Source organism: Protomyctophum bolini, assembly GCF_963924005.1.
Source record: "Protomyctophum bolini genome assembly, chromosome: 19".
Lineage (NCBI taxonomy): Eukaryota > Metazoa > Chordata > Actinopteri > Myctophiformes > Myctophidae > Protomyctophum > Protomyctophum bolini.
The window spans coordinates 25,349,480-25,371,046 of NC_137880.1; the positions used below are offsets into that span (position 1 = coordinate 25,349,480).

General features: G+C 41.4%; 2 protein-coding genes across 9 annotated transcripts in view; both read left to right on the forward strand.

Annotated features, from left to right (window-relative positions):
* Positions 1-776: 776 nt before the first annotated feature.
* ubxn2a (UBX domain protein 2A) lies at positions 777-9,353 on the forward strand. Of its 6 annotated transcripts, none has more exons than XM_080790417.1 (7): positions 777-911; positions 1,395-1,455; positions 2,663-2,774; positions 3,549-3,658; positions 4,137-4,274; positions 6,130-6,291; positions 7,207-9,353. In XM_080790417.1, the coding sequence occupies exons 2-7, from the start codon at positions 1,412-1,414 to the stop codon at positions 7,388-7,390; spliced, it is 750 nt and encodes a 249-aa protein (XP_080646543.1). In that variant the 5' UTR covers positions 777-911; positions 1,395-1,411; the 3' UTR covers positions 7,391-9,353. The 6 variants fall into 6 exon arrangements, with proteins under 6 accessions (XP_080646543.1, XP_080646548.1, XP_080646546.1 ...); XM_080790420.1 differs by having other exon boundaries at positions 837-911; positions 2,671-2,779; positions 3,549-3,654; XM_080790418.1 differs by having other exon boundaries at positions 837-911; positions 2,671-2,774.
* Positions 9,354-15,759: 6,406 nt separating this feature from the next.
* The window catches only part of mfsd2b (MFSD2 lysolipid transporter B, sphingolipid), a 29,877-nt gene continuing 24,069 nt past the window's right edge, over positions 15,760-21,567 (forward strand). The window contains exons 1-2 of one of the 3 annotated variants that reach the window (XM_080790365.1): positions 15,760-15,845; positions 16,762-17,139. In XM_080790365.1, coding sequence (XP_080646491.1) covers positions 16,777-17,139 — 363 coding nt within the window. In that variant the 5' untranslated portion in view covers positions 15,760-15,845; positions 16,762-16,776. Of the gene's footprint in view, positions 15,846-16,711; positions 17,140-21,567 lie in introns of all 3 variants that reach the window. The other 2 variants (XM_080790363.1, XM_080790364.1) reach the window with 2 other exon arrangements.

Below are 21,567 nucleotides of genomic sequence, written 5' to 3' on the forward strand. Positions count from 1 at the left end.
TACTGTATAGCCTATAATATAGCCGGCTATACAGTATGGCAGGCACAGACTTATGGCACCATATAGGCCCTATACATGGTGCTGCTGAGACAACAGGAGCCGGCTCGTTACCGCTCTGCTATCAATAATAACTGCTTAAGCCTGCTTCTGACTGCATGCTGTCAGTCAGCATGCACGCACGCACGCACGCACGCACGCACGCACACACACACACACACACACACACACACACACACACACACACACACACACACCAACTCATCAAATATCCTATACTCATGCCCATTGGTCAAGGTGACGTCTTGATGAGAATCACATTATAGTCATCGGTTTTAGACTCAAGTCAGTCTCTGAGCCATGCAAGCATTATAGCCCAGACTGTTATCCCATGACCACCTCACCTGCAATACAAATAAATGACCAGAAGGGGGATATAAGAAATACAGGGGTAGCCTATTTCTTATATCACCCTTCTCAGCCTTCTGGTCATTTATCTCCCCTGGCTAAAACCCATGTGCTTTTGTATTTATTTATGTATTGATTTATTTATTTGGGGGGGGAGGCAGGCAGGCAGACAGACAGACAGACAGACAGTCACAGACAGACAGACAGACAAATACTTTACTTATAGGCTACTAATGTAATAGCTTAGTGCTTACTGCTTAGGAAGACAAATATATATTCAGATTTCGTCAAAAAACTTGCTGAGCAGTCAGCAGTGTAAAGTGTTTCAGCTTTATCACGGCAGTTGCCAACACAGTTGCAGAACGCAGACGTACGGCACTGCGTGTTGCCTACGTCACAGATATTGCTCAGCAGAAGACTGCTGCCCTAAACTTACGACTGCAGTAGCCTACTGCACATCTGTGTACCACTACCCAGAGGTCGGATTTATGAGAAAATACGATCTGGTAAAAAAAAAAAAACATGCTAATTGAACTTTAGATACAGGAATGTGTTTGTTCGTATATGTATTTTTTTCCCGTTTGCGTTATGATCGCCTTAATTTGTGTCGCCGGACTCGCCGATATTGCAACGCGAACGCGTTACGCCAGCATGCAGCCACTGCATGCATGCTCGTCTCGCCCCTTATGTAATAAACATCACATGCATGATGCTTGTTTCTCGATGGGTGATGATTTTAACGCATGGCGTTAAATTGCATGGCGTTAAAATTGTGTTTTAAGATGAGAAAGCATCGCTTGTATCAGTAGGCCTATGCTATAGCATATGCCGTTGTGTGAAATGAAATGTGAATGTGAAACAACAACATCAACGAAATGATTCTGCGCTATCATGCATGACAGAGCGATCAATCATCATCAATGATCGGTCTGATTAGTTGATTGGCTTCTCTCACATTGTTTGCTTTGCACATTTGTTTCCTCTTTTAGATGGGAAACACAACATCATGAAAGACGTAGGCACAATAGGCAATGAGAAAGATGAAAACTGGTGAGTATTTCTGCTCGGTTCTTCTGACTCATTTTCCATGTTGTTTTCTGCTATAAGCCCCAAATAATAACAACAATAAAAGGATAATAATAATAATAATAATAATATTAGTAGTAGTAATAATAACCTCATTCACACCTAAAAGACAACTGTCTTGTACAATTTAGGGATTTAGCAGAGGCTCTTTATCCAGAGCGATTTACAATAAGCAAAAACAAAAAGCATGTTGGCAATACATCACATACATAAAAAGTAGTTTTCATGAAACATGCGTAAGCTAAGAACGTAACAGTGGAATGAAACTATACTATACTTATATACTACAAAGTGCTATACATAAAATGCAATTCTAGTGCTGTCTACGTAACCATACCATACCATCTTTATTTCTATGGTCAGATGTAGAGTTGTTGGCCAATATCGATGACATCAGGGATCTCCATATATGGGCTTAATATTGATGACATCGGGATCTCCATCCCTGATGATGTCACGTGATGTCACATATGCTCCATCCCTGATGATGTCACGTGATTTCATGTGCTCTCACGTGCTCTCTCACCTGACCAACATACTGACGGGAATTGCACGATTCCATAGTTAACTGCGTCCTTTGGTCGCAATAATTATAATAATAATAATAATAATAATGAGTTCTATAGTGTTTCATTTTGAGATAGGTTAGGCTAAGTCATACCAGTCAATATTTTGAGAATGTTTCACATTATTATGAGTTTCTCATTTTGAGATACTGTTATTATTGTTATTTTCAAAACTTTGAGACATATTCTACCAGCAGTACATTGTAAATGGAACATTCAGTCAAGGGAAATGGTGCATTTATATAGCGCCTTTATCCAAGGCGCTTTACAGAGATATGCATTACATTCAACCATTCACACACACACATTCACACACCGATGCCGGAGGAAACCATGCAAGGCACCAATCTGCACATCGGAAGCAATTAGGGGTTCAGAGTTTTGCTCAAGAACACTTCGACACTAACTCTTGGGGAGCCCAGGTTCGAACTGGGAACCTTGCGGTTCCCATCCGGTCACTCTAGCCCTGAGACACTGCCTCCCCTGGGTAAATGTCACATTCGAATTCTGCCTGTAGCCTATTGTCAAATTGTGGTTCAACCAAATAATGGACCTAAATAATGGACTACGTAAATTAGAATAATGACTTCAGCTCTTCCCTTAAGGGTTGAAGGTGCAGAGGAAGAGGAGGAGGATTCGATGAGGCGTACGTTCTCCGTAGAGGACCTTCTAGAAGAGGTGGAGAAGATTCACAATGACGCCTCAGGGAGTTCAAAGGTCAGGTGGGAGTAGAACATCCACCGTTATTTTCCACTCACTTCTTTACATGTCACATTTTGGTGCAATCACACAAAAACATAATTCCTTGTCATGTGTGAGCTTTCCAGGAAGTCAAGATTTTAATCCATGCAATGTATAGCTATTTTTGTGAGTTTGTAATGTAGATAGACCATTTTTGCCATTTATTGTCTTATGTTGAAAGAGAAAGTGAAATTAGTTAAGTCTATCCTTGGATTTTTCTATCCCTTTTCATCTATTTTCATTCCTTCATGTTTCCCTCGTGAACGTAAACAATGGAATGTCTTAAACACTTAAACTGTATATACTGTGTTGTATGCCAAATAGCAAAAGGGACAGACCTACAAGTCATAACATTTCGCAACACGACTCATTTTGAGTTTGCTAATTTCGCTGCATGTCCACCTATTTGTGACGAATGTTTGCCACTTTATGCAGAATGTTTGTCTAGTATGATGCTCCTAGAATAGGGACACTAGCTTCATGTGGTTAACTACTGCAGTAGGTCCATTTATCCAGGGACATCGGGGACCCTGGTCAAGCCTATTTACATGTAGTCTACCTGTTAGGGCAGCATAACTCACATCTTAATGATTTTCTTGAGTATGGAGTTTGATGACCTCAGCAGATTTTCAGCATACCTCCACAATGGTGGAGGTATGTGTTGATCAGATTTCTGGACGGTTGTGATGCAGGGCAATGCCTGCAAACCGAGTCACTGACCGGCTGGTTATGGCTCTCTTTGTGTTTCAGGTAGAGTTGGTCGTGAGGCTGTGGAAGGATGGCTTCACCGTGAACGACGAGGAGTTTCGCAGCTACTCAGTACCAGAGAACCAGGTTTTCCTGGAGGCCATCAAACGTGGGTGGGTTGGAGTTCATTGTTTTTGACACACACATGCACAGGTTTGACCTTGAAGGAAAGGTTTGACAACTTTCTATTTTGTTTTTTCAGCACAGTATGTCACAGTTAAACACCGATTTAAGTAAATCAATGTCTCCGTCAGTCAGTAATAAGTATGCTATGTGAGTGAAATGCCCAATATTATTAAAGTTCTCAAACCAGCTTTAACAAACTGATTTAATAAATGGGGCCTAGAGCACCTTGTGTCTAAGCTGCTAGGTATCGACTATGACTTAAGCACAATACTTGAGCAGCAATCTATTATAATTGATTGTCAATTAATCAATTAAACCCATCAGTCACCTACGGCCTATGGTGAAAAAGTCACACCAAGAGATCACAGCCCCAGACAAAGCATACACTAAAGGTCTCATTTGTCATATTGATCTATCTGTAAAAGTCATGACAGCTTGCCTGGTCTTTGATTTGTTATGATTCAGGGAGCTCCCGACTGAATGGGAAAGCCGAGCGGAGGAGCAGGAGCTGGAGATCAACGTGGAAGATCTGACAGAGGAAACATACGTCCCCAGAAAGAAAGTCTTCCATCCCTTCAGTGGGCGAGGGTACCGGCTTGGCAGGTAAAATACACACCTGCTACAGATTGAAGTCACCCAGGCTGCTTCTCTTAAAGGACCACTTCACCACGTTTCAACCTTCAATCTTCATATAATTGGTCCTCACTAATGTTCATGATAAAATAGCACAATTATTTTCCTACTCAGTCTGTGTCTCATAGGGCATTTCCGTCCACCAGTGACATCATCGATGGGGAATCCAAGCTAATAGAAACTGCAGGCTTTCTATTCCTGAAAAGTTGCAATGCGAAAATGGAAGCTATCGTTATCACGATGGCTTTTAAAAAATCTTTTACAATCTGCGATGATGAAATCTATGATGATGTCACTGGTGGACAGGTTTCTGAACTGCCAACAGCCCTACTAGACACAGACTGAGTAGGAAAAAATCACACCCGTGTGAACTCCCCTCTCTCAAGGATATTCTTGGCTCTTTAGTCGACAACTATGGCGCTGTCCGTTGTGCTGATCAGACACACAGGTTCGGATCTGATTTCAGATTTTTCATTGCATCGCAATCGAAATATAAACGTTTCTCGAGAAAGATAGCTAGTGTGAGCTAATGCGTCTGCGCGCCTCCTCCGAGCAGGGGAAATGGAAACACTTGAGTAGTAATCTCCCCAATTCCGTCCCCGTGCAAGCTATTTAACACTTGTCCTATATAAATGCACCATTTCCCTTGACTGAATGTTCCATTTACAATGTACTGCTGGTAGAATATGTCTCAAAGTTTTGAAAATAACAATAATAACAGTATCTCAAAATGAGAAACTCATAATAATGTGAAATATTCTCAAACATTCTTAACCACTGTCGTCATTTTAACTTTTTCTCCTTTGTATATATAGTTATTTTTATTTGTTGATGACATGTATCAATGTGTGTGTTAATCTGCGACCGAAGGTCACAGATTACTATGAAAACCTGCAAAACCAGTCAGTCACGCCTCCATATATGGTCACGCCTCGTGACATTACGCCTCCATATATGGTCACGCCTCGTGACATCACTCCTCCATATATGGTCACGCCATATGTTGATTCTTCCCCACATGTCCTTCCTCTTCGATGTCTCCCAGTCAAGACACTGCCCCCGCTGCCACCCTTAGATCTCCATATATGGAGCTGACCTGTTAGGACATTCCATATGTTGATCTGACCTCACCAAACCCTGTACACTCAAGACACGCTCCATATATGGCCAGTACAGAATTCATTCCATATGTTGATCTGTTTGCCGTGCGGGATATGTATTAATTCATTCATTCATTAATTAATTCATTCATTCATTTGTTCATTTATGTATTTTAAACATATGTTTATTGATTTTTCTTTACAACATAGTATTTTCAAAGCAATTATTCACATATATTTCTGATATGCATTTATTTTGTTGTTTTATACAACCTCTAGTGTTATTGCAATATGTTGGAAAAAATCAGTTTACAAATAGATCATGGAGCAAGTAGTAGTAGTATAGTGCAAGCATAGTAATACAGTAGTTGCAAAACTTGCATATTATTGTAATATTCTAGTGTACAATAGCTGCTGTATATAATGTAGAATATTATATACAGCAGCAGTGGTGTTGAATGGCATGTCATACCATTCAAAACCACAAGGTGGCCGTCTTGCTTCAGGCATCTAATTCATAAACTGAGGGCTAGAGACAGACACACTGTGTGTGTGTGTGTGTGTGTGTGTGTGTGTGTGTGTGTGTGTGTGTGTGTGTGTGTGTGTGTGTGTGTGTGTGTGTGCGTGCGTGTGCGTGTGTGTGTGCCAACTGAGTAAGTAAGGTCTGTAGTAGTGATCATTGACCTCTGACTGTCTGATCTCTAATTGTCTGTCCATTGCCCCAGCGTTGCTCCCAGAGTGGTGGCCAGGTCACCATCTGTGCACGAGGATGGAGAATCTCCTCCTATCCCCATGGTAACACTGGACCACGCCCTCCCTGTCACCTCCCTGCAGATTTGGTTGGCCGACGGCAGGAGGCTAGTGCAGAGGTTCAACCTATCGCATCGGTGCGTTCAACTCTTTCTGGGCTAAAGCTGTTTAATATACAATTATACATCTGATACAACAGCTAGTAGGAATGACTAAACTGAAGACTGGGTTGCTTAATTTGTATGTGAATCCCTGTATTTCTGCATACAGCCGTAGGCCATAGATAGACACTCAGTAGGGACATAATTAACTGGATCTTTCATTTAAAGAATAAGTGCAAGATTAGAAAAGGTTGAGGCTGGCCTGGCTGGCAAATTACAAGCATACACAATCATCGTGTGTGTGTGTGTGTGTGTGTGTGTGTGTATGTGTGTGTGTGTGTGTGTGTGTGTGTGTGTGTGTGTGTGTGTGTGTGTGTGTGTGTGTGTGTGTGTGCGTGTGCGTGTGCGTGTGTGCGCGTGCATGCAAGGGGGGATGTTAAGGAGTCAGCCGTTGGAGATGATGTAATACCTGATCCTAGCATTGTAGACTATGGAGTAGTGAGTGAGGCCCATGCATGTTAGTGCTGCATGGTGCATGTTATGTTATCATCTGCCATAATGCATGGGCCTGCAGAAAACATCATCTGAGAGGGAGCAATGGGGTGGATCTATAAAATCCCCAGAGAGGGATTGCATAACTGAGATGCAGAGTTTATATAACGGGTTTAGTGCAGGGACCTTAACCCAAAGCTAGTGCAAGTGCTTGTGTGTCTCCATATGGCAGCTTGCATATGTATGTATGTGGGGCTGTTGTTAATTATAAATGATGTTGCTAACATTGTGGTTTAAAGAGAAATTGTGTATTGCTGATGGAGAGTGGCGTGTCTTGTCTGGGAACGCTTAGCCATTGTGGAGTCAAAATGAAACTCAATATAGCATAGCATAATATAGTATTAAAAATGACCACCCCATGTATTATTCATTCTTTCTTTTCTTTCTGTCTGTCTATAGGATCAGTGATGTTCAGGATTTCGTGGCGCGCTGCCAGAGGACTTGCCCGCCTTTCATCCTCACAACATCCCTTCCCTTCCGAGAGCTCAACGAGGTAGAACTCAGTCTGGAAGAGGCAGACTTGGGCAACGCAGTCATCGTCCAGAGACCCCTGAACACACAGTCTCCCTTCGGACACTCATGACCAACAGGGCCCCATAACACACCACGGCATGCCCATTCAGCCTGCTGAACCCGTCCCCCTCTTCCAACTGCAACTACTCCCCCTTGCCTGCCTCGTCCAACAATGGATGCTGTGTTGAGGCTGTAGCATCGTAAATACCTCTCTGCGTACACGTCTGGCCTGGGTTACCTGCCCTGCCACCAGCCAGTCGGAAACTGCCTCGGTTAATAACACACATCTCCATATTCACAGACATTACAAATGCCCTGATGTTACTTATAGACTTTGTATTCCTCCACTGGGGACGATGTTAACCTACTGCACAGAAGTACTAGATAACTGCCAGAATAAAGGACATTTTAGACACAATGTATTTTAAAAGCAGTGACCTGACCACACTCATTGGTTTGATCCAAGGAACAAAGAAAAACAGCTTAACCATGGCCACCTTGTCATTGTGCTTTTCCACTCCAATATACCGGTTCAACTTGACTACTTGCTTTACTGTACTTACTTTTGCACTGCAGGTAGGACACTTTCCAACCCTCTTGGTAGGACAGTGCTAAATAAGTTAATGTACTGTCTAGGAACGATATCCATTTTACTTTCCAACAAAAACTGTTTCTGATAAGTGTAAAATAGACCATGCAGTTGCTTAATTTTAATTAATTTCACTGTATTTATTCAAGATCTTCCATGCCGTATATTGGAGTCTGTCATGATGTAATGACACCATGGTTGCGACAATTCTCTCTGGCCAATCATAGTCTGCAGTGTTTTCACATCACCTTTTGATATTGACTCAACTCATTTGGAATGTGGGACAGTGGACAGTGATTTTCTTGGCTTACTGGCAGCATGCAAAGTGTGGTGCTGATCAATTTGCAAGATTAGCCATGGACACAGACATACACATCTTAATGTTAGTCTTACCCAAATAGGGAGGGAAGGCAGGACCATGAATCTGACATTTGTGTGTGTGTGTGTGTGTGTGTGTGTGTGTGTGTGTGTGTGTGTGTGTGTGTGTGTGTGTGTGTGTGTGTGTGTGTGTGTGATCAAAATGGGAAGAGATTTACATCCTTGGATGCATGCATAAGATCAGTTCATGTGATTTGCGAGAATAGACCACGGACACAAATACCCTCTTCCAGTAGGAGCCACGGCATAAAACATATTTTGGTGATTTACTTCCTTGGCCTCAGCATACACAAGACATTTGGCTCTGATCAGTCGAGTGGTTTGCGAGATTAGTCTCAGACAGACAGAATTTCTTCTAGACAGCTCTCCCCCTTGGTGCCATGCCGTAAAAAGCACTAGGTAGTTTAACCTAATGGAAAACCAAAAACGTTGAGCCGGTAGCATGCAGTGGACAACATTGCAATAACAGTCTTTGCTAGCACCTTCAGCTGTCCCGGAAACCATAAATTAAATTACCATTTTCCAGCACCACCATCAAAACTATAAATAACTGAATTTGTAATGAAAGACTGGTATTATAAATGGTGTCCCAGCCAATTTACACATTTTAGGAACTTGTCCTGGAGTTTTGGTCACATAAAGCATGGTATAAATACACAGACAAAACTAAATTAGTTTAAAGGTGTGTAGAGCATTATAAAGCTATTCCACCAACACTGCTGGCGTTTCCTTTATTTTGACAGATGTGCCTGTATATCCTCCTGATGTATCAAGCTTTGAGTCTTCCTAAACTGTGATTTCTAACTTTTATGCACTAAATACAGTGAAAGCAAAGGGTTTATTAAAATGTCACATTATGTAATATTATGTGTATCAAAATGATCTGTATACGAGATGACAACTTTGCCCAACTATTTAGGGCTGTGAATCTGTGATATGTATAGTTGTTTGCCAGCGGTTTCTTGAATGTTTTCATTCATTTGGTTGAGGGTCTATTTTGAAAACCACATTGACTTCTTTAACCCGCTTTTACTCACTAATCTAAAATAAATATCCTATGAAAATCCCTGCAAATGTTATCAGCTTCACGTACGTAGCATCACATCTGCATTGTCATCAGGGATTTTTAAAGAGAGGTGTCATCATCAGAGTGAAGGAATCTGCTTTGGGATGGAGCCAAATCACAGCAGGAGTTCAATAAGCAAGCCGCAAAACTGGGACTTCCAGAATTACCACACCTGTGTGTGGACGGTATGATCAAAACCATTGAACTGGGAGCTGATGTTAGTGCTCACCACACTGACATAGTTGTGTCTCAACACTTGACATTAATGGTGCCTCCCTGTTAATGGAACATAGAATTGGACTCCTTTGTTTGCCAGTTGCACTTGCCACATCTAAACAATGAGTGGATACAGTGAAAGGAGTTTAATCCCACCAATTGCCCTCTAGGGGCAAATAAAGTCAAATTGAATTTACAGTGTTAATTTCCAATGTAATTAGCCATTTGTTTTAGATTAGATTAGATTTGTTTCACATTGTTTCGTGTGTGTGTGTGTGTGTGTGTGTGTGTGTGTGCGTGCGTGCGTGCGTGCGTGCGTGCGTGTGTGCGTGCGTGCGTACGTAGTTGCAATTATCTTTCCTCATAGTCTCTCCATGGCCTGGGGAAGTAGTTGAACACCATTACCCATCTTCAATATTTAAAGCAGCATGGACATAACAGAGCATGATGAAGCATGAACACACTCCAAGCTGAGGACTCGAGGCTGGGAAAGAATCAGCACAAATGTATTTTGCCTAATAACCTCTGCACAATGACTGTCCTTCCCGTTAGGGTCTATTTGTACAATCTCTGAGTTAAATTAACTTTGATTTTACAATATACATTGAGGTCCCAGAGATAGAAATGCCATTAAATGGGGAACCGTAGCGACGTCATTCAGGTCAAACCTGGAGTCCTTGAAATGAAAATGGATGCATATTTGCATAAATGCATAAATATTGCATATTTAATTAGAATAAGCACGCATGGAATTACATTTCCTCAAAGCCCTATAAATTTCCTTTTCCTCAAAGCATTTTACCTATAACTCTGCTAGCCTTTCATTTTGTGCATTCCTCTTCACGCATTATCGGAAACATACCTTGTGCTAAAGCTAATGCAGGTCATATGCCTGAGTTCTCTTTACTATTATTGATAATAAATGTGTGTGTTTTGGAGGGGCATAGTGATTTGAATGTTTGGAATGATGGAATCTGTGGAGAAGTCTGGTTCTCCATGAAATATTTGTTGCCATGGCCGGGAACATATAGATTTATTGTGGATAATAAACCTTTCTTAAAATTAGGGTGCTCCCTGGTGCTGAGAATATAACCCTCTTTTGTGGGGAATGGAGGACAAGCGCTGAAAGCATACGTCCAAAGACCAAGTTCTCTGTTTTAGCATGCTGAAATTAGATTATGTGCATGGGTGCGAGCTCATGGCGGCTTATTGGTGTACCAGTACTATAATGAAAACAAGGCCAGTTTTAAAAGGACCATACCTATAACCAGTGTCACTAATACAGGTACATGTTATTGTCCATTGTTAACAGCAGCCACATAGTTTATATAAACTTTGACCATTTCCCCCCAAATTGCTTTACATTTTAGATATTGTATTTGTTTATATTTGGACCTTTAAAAAAAGCCCTACTAAATGTAGGCTGCCTGATCAGCTATAGTCAGCTTCACTGCAAATGTTTTCTCCACACGGTTTCAACATGAACGGTAGTGCATGTCATGTACTGTATTTAATGGGCTAGGATTGCAGTACTAAAGTATACACTGCATACTCTTATTGTGTGCAGAAATGCATTGAAGAGGGGCAATCTATAGCTAATAGTGAAACAGCAAGTCCCCCAACAAATGAATGAAAAATTGTCAAGAACAAAAGAAATATGCTTTAGTTTAGAATTTGGATGCTGGTAATGCAAGTGAACTGGGCTAAATGTGATGTGGTGGGCCTCGGTAGAACTGGACCCTGTAGTTTCAAATGTATATTGGCAAGTACTATACCATTTCCATACGTGTACTGTAGATTATAACTGAAACTTGTGGCTTGGCTATTGCCAAGTAGTTGACATAGGTACAGTGATCGCATGATACGGAATGGATGATGATGATTGGGATGGTGGTGTGATCAGACTTCTCAAGAACGCTGACGCCTCACTTTTACAGTACATACAACACACCTGGGAACTATTTACCAATGTTTGATAATGCGGTCACTGTCACGCACAGCGGCTACCTGTCCTTTATCCTGTTCCAAAACATCGGTACAACTAATTACTTCAACATATCATCAACAACTGAAACCAAGCCGCATTTTCCAGATTCCATTCTTACCACATCATACATTGACTGGTGCGTGTGAACATTCGTATCAAACAATTATCTGAAGTGAAGTTGCTTCTGTAATCTAATAAAGCCTAACACACAAGAGAACTGGACACTTTAGCGATGTGCATGAATTGTAAAATTAAATTAGCAGGAAAATGAATCAAATACACCCCATCATAAAAGTAGGTTATATGTCTATATGGGCAAATTGGGAATCCACCATTACCTAACAGATAACTAGTGCTGCCAGTACTTCAAACAGACAAATACAATGCAGCCCTACTGATATAAAAATGTGGGAAGGACACAAATCATAGAATAAGCCAAAGACTAGACACAAACTAGGCCAAGTCCTAATGTGTGATTAGTGAAACAGCTATGCTGAAAGGACTCATCCACACACTCTGTTTCATAAACAATTAACATTATGTAAAATTGTGTTTTGGTCCAGGTCAAGATTGAGGCTTTCATGAAATATCTGAGATCATTAGGGGTTTCTGGAAGATTTAACATGTATTCTATTGGTAGTTTGACCACTTCAAATACTAAATATTAAAACAACAATTACGCTATCTACAAGCCTACAGTAGACTTGTAGATAAGCCTATTGTCGTTGCATGGCTGCATGTTAGAAGACTGCTGACTTCTATGGAATCCAAATGACTGAAATCAGTCATGGCGACTGAGAACTTTAATACATGTAGACTAGATGCATTCTTGATCCCTAGAAATGCATGTGTCATAGCAGAAGTGAGAATGAAAAACAAGAGAGGTACAGACAAGAGTAAAGTCAAGGAGCAAACCAAATAAAACAACATACTGAGCTGCTGACCTACTGTAAATATTTTCAGTGGATCTCAATGAGTGAATGAGAGAATGAGTGAACATATTATTATGGCCAGGCTACAAGACCACAAGAAAAAAGTGAAAAATATATTTAAAAAAAAAAAAAAAAAAAACATGCAAGAGATAAGTAGCCTGGGTTCCAACCTGAATCACTTTTGTCACTTCTTGAGTAGCGAAGTGACAATACAAATCCACGGAACACAGCGAATCAGCTGGAACCCAGGCTAATAAAGGGATAAGTGCAAAAATGTATAATTTGATTAAAAATAAAAGAATTCATTTAAGAAGATGTCTCCAACAAAAACCTGTCAGGGATACTAAACTGCCAAACATACTGATATGAATTACTAAAGCAAACTAAAAAACAATTTGTGTGGTTGTGATTGGAGCTGCATCCAGTCCCTGCTTGCCACCACTGTCCAAGCAGGACCTAACACACTGAAATACAGGATTACGAGCACACACACACACACACACGGCTGTGGCAGCAAACAGCTAAGCTATAAGTACATGGCTTTTACTACATTCTGCCTAAACAAATCTTCAGTTGTGAGGAAGGGCTGGAAGGCATGTCTGAGATGCATCCATAATGAACCCCTCTATTGTTCTAATATAATGTCTGCTACAAGCAATGACTCCTTAAGATTTCTTGTCAAACCAAAGTTCTGAAATCCTAGTTCTTTACTATATATAAAAATCACACTCGTGTGAAGTGAGGGGCGCTCTTATCATCATACATCATCATACATCACATTTCGTGCTCAGTCAATCAAATCATCACAAAAGTCATTCCAATCACTTTTGGCGTATTCACTTCTCTGCCCGCACCTTTATCTTCAATATGTACTTTGCTCAGCCAATCAAATCATCACTATGGGGTGATCCAGCCAATCACAAGCCAATGTTTGTGTTCCCACAAACCCAGGAAAGCTGGGCACAGGAGGGGCTGGCGCTCCTCAAAAAGAAAATTGCTATCACAGCTGATCACAAGGCTTTCCCTAGAGTTTTACAGGTTGTATGGATTGGCACAAACCTCTCTTTACCTGTACAGTGTAGCCTTTGTGTATTAGGGAGGAAGCTGAGCCTAATAACCCAAGAGCAATACAAGGACGTCAGTGACGCCACACTTGATGATGAAACTTGTGTGTGTCTTGGCGAGAAGGATGGCATGTTGCACTATCCTGTGTCCAAGGCCCACCTGCACCCATCAAATCAACTATGCTGTCCTTTTTTGATGGTTTTGGTTTCTTTCGCATCTTCAAAACATCTGGCCAATATGATCATTTGTTCCTCGGTAAGTCTACATGGACCTGAGCTGATTATGTAATTGCAAACAAAAGCAGAAAGCACAGCCTTGTTGCCAATTAATGCTTGATAGCTCATGAGACAATACATTCTCCAGGACACATCTCTTTCACTTTATGATGATGATGATGATGATGATGATGATAATTAAAACCCCTCAAACTGTCACAGTAGGTGGATCTGTGTGCTTGCCTCCCAGCTTCCAGCACACCTGTCTGTGGTCACCTAACCTCGTGTCACCAGGCTTTCCACCTCGGAGGAAAGCCTGCAGCTTTTTTTTTTTTTAGAAAAATCGGTTTGAGTTAAAAAGAAGTTCCAGATTGATGGTTCCTGCCTGATGACTACAACACATTGACTATAACATGACGTAGCGATATCATCTGCTCCCGACTGGATCATAAACCCCAAAAGGAATGCTGCTCCGGCTAGGTCAGCTCATCGCTCTCAATCACCTGCCGGCCATGAACTCAATCAACCCTCACAGTATTTAAACCTTCTCCACTCATTGCCAGATCATTCTGTCTCATTGAGGAACAAATGATGATCTTGGCGAATTTGATGTGTGATCAAGAAGAGGCGCAGACAGCCGGACACCGGACACAGAATAGTGCTACATGCCATCCTCCTTGCCAAGAGACACACAAGAGTCATCATCAAGTGTGGTGTCACTGACGTCCTTGTGTTGATCTTGTATTATGCAAGTTGCCGCATGGCTCAGCTTCTGCCCTAATGCACAAAGGCCATACTGTATATGGAAAGAGAAAGTTGTGCCAATCAATACAATCTGTGAAAAACTGGGGAAAGCCTTGTGACTGGCTGTGATACTATACAAGCAGTTTTTGTTTAAATTGGAAAAACAACTGCTTTCACAAAATTTCAGAAGCACTTAAGTTGGAGAAACTGAAAGGCCCTATAAGTCACTTTGTTTGACAGCAAATCTTGAGACTCGTTTATGGTCAGTAGAGGAATGAGAAAGGAGTTCATTGATTGTGCCACTCTGGATGAGTTGAGGTACTGTACTGGTAACCACCTCAGACATGCATGCCTGGAATTCAATTGTCCCCAACATGAAGATTTGTTTGCAGCATGTACCATGTACTAAACAGCTGTTTGGTGCCATAGCCATAACAAAAACAGTTTAGGCTACTTTGGAATCCTGGGGAGACGTGGTTTGCAGGAGTCTGGAGTCATCATGTACAGTAGGGATGGACAACTTTGACGATGGAGAGGGCCACTATATTTACACACTCACTCCAGAGGGCCACATTGTGTATAGGCCTACTGTTGTAGGCAAAAAATAGTCGACCTACAAGCTCAAATGTTGCTATTTTTTAAATGGAAGTGACCTTTTTATGCATACAAAATACAAATACATTGGACATAAAATACCATTACTGTCTGTATGCATACCTTTTGGATCTTTATTTTCCTTAATTTCCTATTCAATGGCCTACTGTATAATATACATTTCAAATAAGGACCCAGATTAAATAAAAAATATTCTCTTTATTCCATTGAATATATAGGGCAAAAGGCCTATAACTGCATGTGAACAACCATCCAGTCCCAATTTCTGACATTCTGATCATTATTTGATTTATTTCCCGATAATGCATTAAGGCAGACACTGTACTGTACCATTGAAGAGCCCTACATTGTCAGTATTTTCTGTTTGTTTTCTTGTTCTACCATGCACTACCTGCAGTAGCAGTCCAGTCCAGTATCTGGGTAGTACAGAAACGGAGCTTTTGATGTTAGAGCATGCCATTAGAGGCCACCCAAGCATAATTACCGGCCAGTACACCGCCTAATCCGTTGTGTTGTGTGCGACCGTCGCCGCCGAGGGGCGCAGTTCCTTATCTGCAGTTCCAAACAGCTGAGTGAAGACATGCAGACAGCCTGCATCCTCCGCAGTCTCCTCATCATCATCCCACAGTATGCCTCTCCGTCTGACTGACTGGTAATCTGGTTGACCGTCTGTCCTGGCGCCGACTGTTTGTTTTTTCTCCATCCACAACGGGGTAAGGTAGGCTATAGATCGGCTTCTATTCATTCCTTTTCGGTGCATATTATTTACATCACACACGTGTCGTTCAGAGTATTGTGCATGTTGATGCACTTTAACGGAGCGTTCAACCAAAACAATCCCGATACGGGACAAACATCTGGACTCCCGTCTGTATCTCGGGTAGGAAGTCGGACCACAGCCGTAGCCTATACAGCCCGCTGCCCAAGCCCAACACCTACATTTTAAAGGCTAACTTTAAATGAATCAGTGAATTGTATGATAGCCTAACCTTAAATGCCATTATTGATGGCTATTAATTGTTTGAGCGGTTACCTATGCTCACTCAAGCCCAAGTGTTGTGTGAGTCTGTCCAATAATGTGCCTATGGCTATGTGCATGTATCAAGTTTGCATGTGTTTGTGTTATTGTGTTTGTGTTATTGTGTTTGTGTTATTGTGTGTGTGTGTGTGTGTGTGTGTGTGTGTGTGTGTGTGTGTGTGTGTGTGTGTGTGTGTTATTGTGTGTGTGTGTGTGTGTGTGTGTGTGTGTGTGTGTGTGTGTGTGTGTGTGTGTGAGATGTGTACAGTACACACAGTATTTTATTACGCTTTAATATTTTATCCTATAGGTTTAAGTTAGCCTATATTGGGATTTTACAAATCAAATGATGTCTGTTTGCCTGTCTGTCTGTTTCGGTCTATGTATGTGTGTGTGTGTGTGTGTGTGTGTGTGTGTGTGTGTGTGTGTGTGTGTGTGTGTGTGTGTGTGTGTGTGTGTCACATGCGCATGTGTGCGTGTATGTGTGCGTGCATGCATGTGTGTGTGTGTGTGTGTGTGTGTGTGTGTGCGTGGCTGTGTCTGTCTGTGTGTTTGTCTATACTCAGTCTCTATAGCATCTGTGTGACTCCGCCTGTCCCTCCTGGCCTCGTTCCAGAACAGTGTGGTGTAAATGGCATCAGAAAGCAGCAGAGCTGTCACTGCAGACGAGCAGGCGGATTTCCCAGCCTCTGCCCTGGGGCCCGTCGACGATCACACCACGCACGAGCACAGACACGCGCACACGCCGCGCAGCCAGAGCCACAGCCAGTTTCAGCCTCCGCCGCACGCCCAGAGGCTCGCCCCTCGACCTCCAGCTCCCACGCGGAGTCACAGTCACACTCAGTTCAACAGCACGGCGTCTCAGAAACACATCACCGGGCCCCGGCTCACACACAGCATGTCAGCCATGAAGGGAGAGAGAGGAGCACTCAGCTCAGCGAGCAAGCAGCTCATCAAACCCCCCGATCCACTGTTCACCAAACCTCCACAAGAGGTAAGTGTGCTTTTATTTAATTTAATTTTGTAAACATTATAACTTCTAGAGTGTGCAAACGGAACCAAATGGTTACACAAGGTGTGTGTGTGTGTGTGTGTGTGTGTGTGTGTGTGTGTGTGTGTGTGTGTGTGTGTGTGTGTGTGTGATGTGTATATATAGTACTAATATTATGTGCCTGTTTTTGATGTAGTTACAGAACAGTATAGATACAGGTCTCTTGAACCGGTGATGTTTCAATTACAGGTGCTGTATGCAGTCACATACCGGTGTGCCCCTCTTTTTTTGTTTATTCATTTTTTACACCCCTCTTACAGCATTTTTATTATGTGTGGAGTTCTCTATGTAGACTGTAGAGCTATGCCATTGCTTTGCTTAGACTAGGGAGAGTCATTTGACAGGGAGTTTGAATTAAAGGACATGCATGGCAATCTACGTAGATCAGCCCACGGTGTGCAATCCTCCAGTATATCAGTCTAACCAGCCTTTGGCGTTTTTCATTGAGCAGTTTGGATGTATAACTCTATACGAGTGATTTGAGGCATGGCGGAATAGGTGGTTGAGAGATGGGAAAAGTGACCTGATGCTTATCTAATGATGTCATTAATCAGGTTCATTGTTTCCCTTGGAGGTGTAAACTCCCAAATAATCTTCTTGAATGACTGGAAGTGAATTGCAATCAGTGGTTCCACTGATGGGATTATTTCCTTGATGATGACGAGGATTGCTTTCTTTGTCTGACATAATTGAACTTTTCTTTACACAAAACAAAGTCCTTTGTGAAGGGAAACTGGCTCACTTTCATGTTTGCATAATCAGAATGACAGATGAGTCTGCAGTTTTTTCACTATTTTAGAAGATTTAGGTTTAACCAATTTAGAGTAGACCTGAGGCCCATTCTAAAAATACCTTCTAAATCCTGAAGTAAGAACATGTCATTTGTTGTTAGATAATTCTATTCTACAACTGTGTATTCTGTGGAGACTTATCCTCACCCTATGCTATGATCTGAATAGTCAATAATTTTTCATGAAGTATAAAATAGGGCTTAGTCCATTTTCCTGCCCGCGGACCCCCTGGATCTAACTCAAGGACCCCCGGGGGTCCTTGGGAACACCACATTGAAAACCACTGCTGTATAGAGGATGACTGCCATTGTGCCATAAGGCACATACAGTACAGTAGCAGCAGCCAGGTCTGTGGAATGACTGTGCGTGTCAGTGTGTCAGTGAGCTGTGCACGAGGAGGAATGTGAATAAATGGAATGCTTACTTATTGATGTCGTTCCTGAGCACACATGGCTCAAGGGCATATATTGCAGAGGAAAGAGACAATGCTACGGTACATGCTGTGTACTACTGTCCCTTTATCAAGACATTATATAAACGATAAAAATCACACCCGTGTGAAGTGAGGGGCGCTCTTAACATCATAGATCATGACGTAAAACTATTTAATTTCCAAGAAAATATTGTTTCAGAAGATATTTAGACTTCCAGGTTAATTTATGCCATCTCTGAAAGACAAGCTTATTAATATCCCTATAGATGATGATGTAATTAACACTTTGAAAAACCAGGACCCCTTCTGAAGCTGGTATAACTCTTATTGATGTAAAACTTAAACGAAATAAATCTTACAAGACTTTTTGTTCACCGGACCGGACGGTAAACTCAACCGTCTGGGCACCCAGGCTGCCGAGCAGGCTGGATGGCGTGCCGTGGGTTCGACTCCCGAGCCCGACGGCTTTTTCCGCGTGTCACTCCCCATCTCTCTCCCCCTTTCCTGTCTGTAAACTGTTCTTTTTAAAGAAAACCGTTTGCTCACCGTTTTGCTCAGACAAATATGACTGACGTAAATTCAACAATCATTGTCAATGGGAATTTGTGTAGGACAAAAATAGCGATTTGCTCGTCCACATATGACATAAATACACCATTCATTGTCAATGGGAATATTAGTTTGTGCAGGATGAAAATCTAAACTAATAGCATATAATATGTACAGTATATATATAGTACTGTATGTAAATGGTACAAGCAAATAAAGTGCAGTGAAGGAGTTGTGCTGCATCATATCAGTTTAGCATGTATTTAACTTGAATACAACTCTGGGAACTGTTCTAGGCTGTTAAAAACTGGAGCAAATTAAGATGAATGAACAGCCAGCTTCCCTCAAGAGGATAAGAAGGGCTTATCACAAGGATGAAGGGCTTATCTTTGTGATGAACCAAATTTAAAGTCAAACCATTCTCTAAATGATGCTATTAAGCCGGAAAAGAAAACCTTGAGATGTCTTTTGTGTGTTTGATCAAAAACATCCTGGCAGTTGCTGCGTCAGAGTGTGGCTCTGCTGTTGTATTCTTCCTCTGTAATTGTCATATAGATGATGATGAACAGTAGCAGAATACTCTTATGAGATTCCTTAATTGGACCGGTGCCATTGGTGAGACTGGTGGGACTGGTTGTATACAAATCAGGGATTATCTTGTCTCAAAACTTGTGAATACATCAATGCTTATGACAAGAAATAATGTAATACATGACTTTACCATGATTTATATAAATCCTGTTTAGTTTCCATAAAATGCTGTTGGGTGGGTGGGGATGCAAGTTTCAGAAATTTGAGGAAACTCGTTTATGAAAGTAAGGAGATTACAGTAAATGCTCCAGCTTGTAGGAAGAAAGGAAGGAAGGAAGGATTATGTTTACTATGAGTATATGACTATTAATTCTGCTTATTTTGATCTATTTTGGGGGACTACAAATAAAAACAGCATATTGTAAAATAATTTCACCTCAGTGAGGGTTTCAATATACGGATTCCATATAGTATTATATGATTTACTACTGTATTCTCAGGCCAGTGATCATATTTGCAGCACATAAAAGCATACAAAATGTATTCTTTGTAAGTTATCATCAGCCATACTATACTGTATAGTATATACTGTATGGTTTGTAATGTACCGGTATCTAATGTGAAAATGGCGGAAGCTATTTAAAAATATGTGCATTTGTTACTGAAGAATGCATTCATATTTTCTGACATAAACTAGACTTTAAGTTTTTCTCAATTGCTAAGCAATCATTGGCTGTTCCAAGTATTACTGTATTTGTGTTCCTATATACAGTATTTCAAAAATACTACTACTACTTCTCCTTCTCCTTCTTCTTCTACTTCTTCTAAATGCAGTCCATGCCTAGCACGCAGTCACAGCTAATCTTCCATTTGAAAGCCCCTGTGAATCTCTGAACTACTGCTAACAGACACAGCGAAGAGACGTGTCACTATAGCGTCTTAGTTGAAACCATTCCTCTCTACTCTAGGGAAGCAGAACATGACAGAAATGCTATAGCGTGCTCAACGGAGCACATCTCTCTGGAGCTATGCAGACTATTCTTTGGGATTCTACCCACCATCGTGTGCCAAGTAGGACAGGCTGCTGTGATGACATGTTTAGCACAAAAGAGATTTATCACTGTAATTTCAAGCCATCTGCTGCTGCCAGCACAGTCCAAATCAACTGTTCCTTTATGTAATCCATAATCCATACAAATAAATGATGGGCTAAATGGAACTACTGTCGAAGCTAATATATTCTTCATTACTTCACACTTGCCTCTGTTGCCTCTGCCGACAACAGCCTAGGCCGGCTATTATGCCATTATGTTTCTAAGTTGTACGTCCGTCTGTCCGTCTACATATGTCTGTCTCACTGTCTATCCAACCCAGCATTGTGAAGGTGATACCTCAGGAACGCTTTGAGGGAATTTCATGATTTTGCATAAACGTTCACTTGATCTCAAGGATGAACTGATTACAAGTATGTGGTCAAAGAAAGGTCAAATGCAAGGTCACTGCTACCTCAATCAAGTATGTATATGAATGTGTTCACAGATTGACTGACCGACTGACTGACTGATTGACTGACTGACTGACTGACTGACTAACTGACTGACTGACACACACACACCAATCACAACACTATATGCCACACATCTATGCACTCAGGAGGAGTAATCAGAGAATCCTACAGTACATAGAATACAACTTTAAATAGCTTTGCACCTTAATTTCATGAACTTTAGTTTACACTCCACTGAGATGGCATGACTAAACTGATTTGAAGATTTTTTTAGGCTGTCATCCTCTCCACCACCCTCCACCCTCTGTCTGTGCATATCTCCAGCCCATTGCAATTAAAATTCCCAGGCACACAGTCCAAATAAAGATTATCAGAATACGGTAATGATCATCAATTATGGGCTCATTTACATTAGAAATCTGCATTTCTTTGTACTTGTTTTGCTGACAAACCGAACCTTGCAATCTGCAAGGTTCGGTTTCAGCAAAACAAGTAAAAAAAAATGCAGATGCTGTGTAGACTTCTAGAGGTGTGTGTGTGTGTGTGTGTGTGTGTGTGTG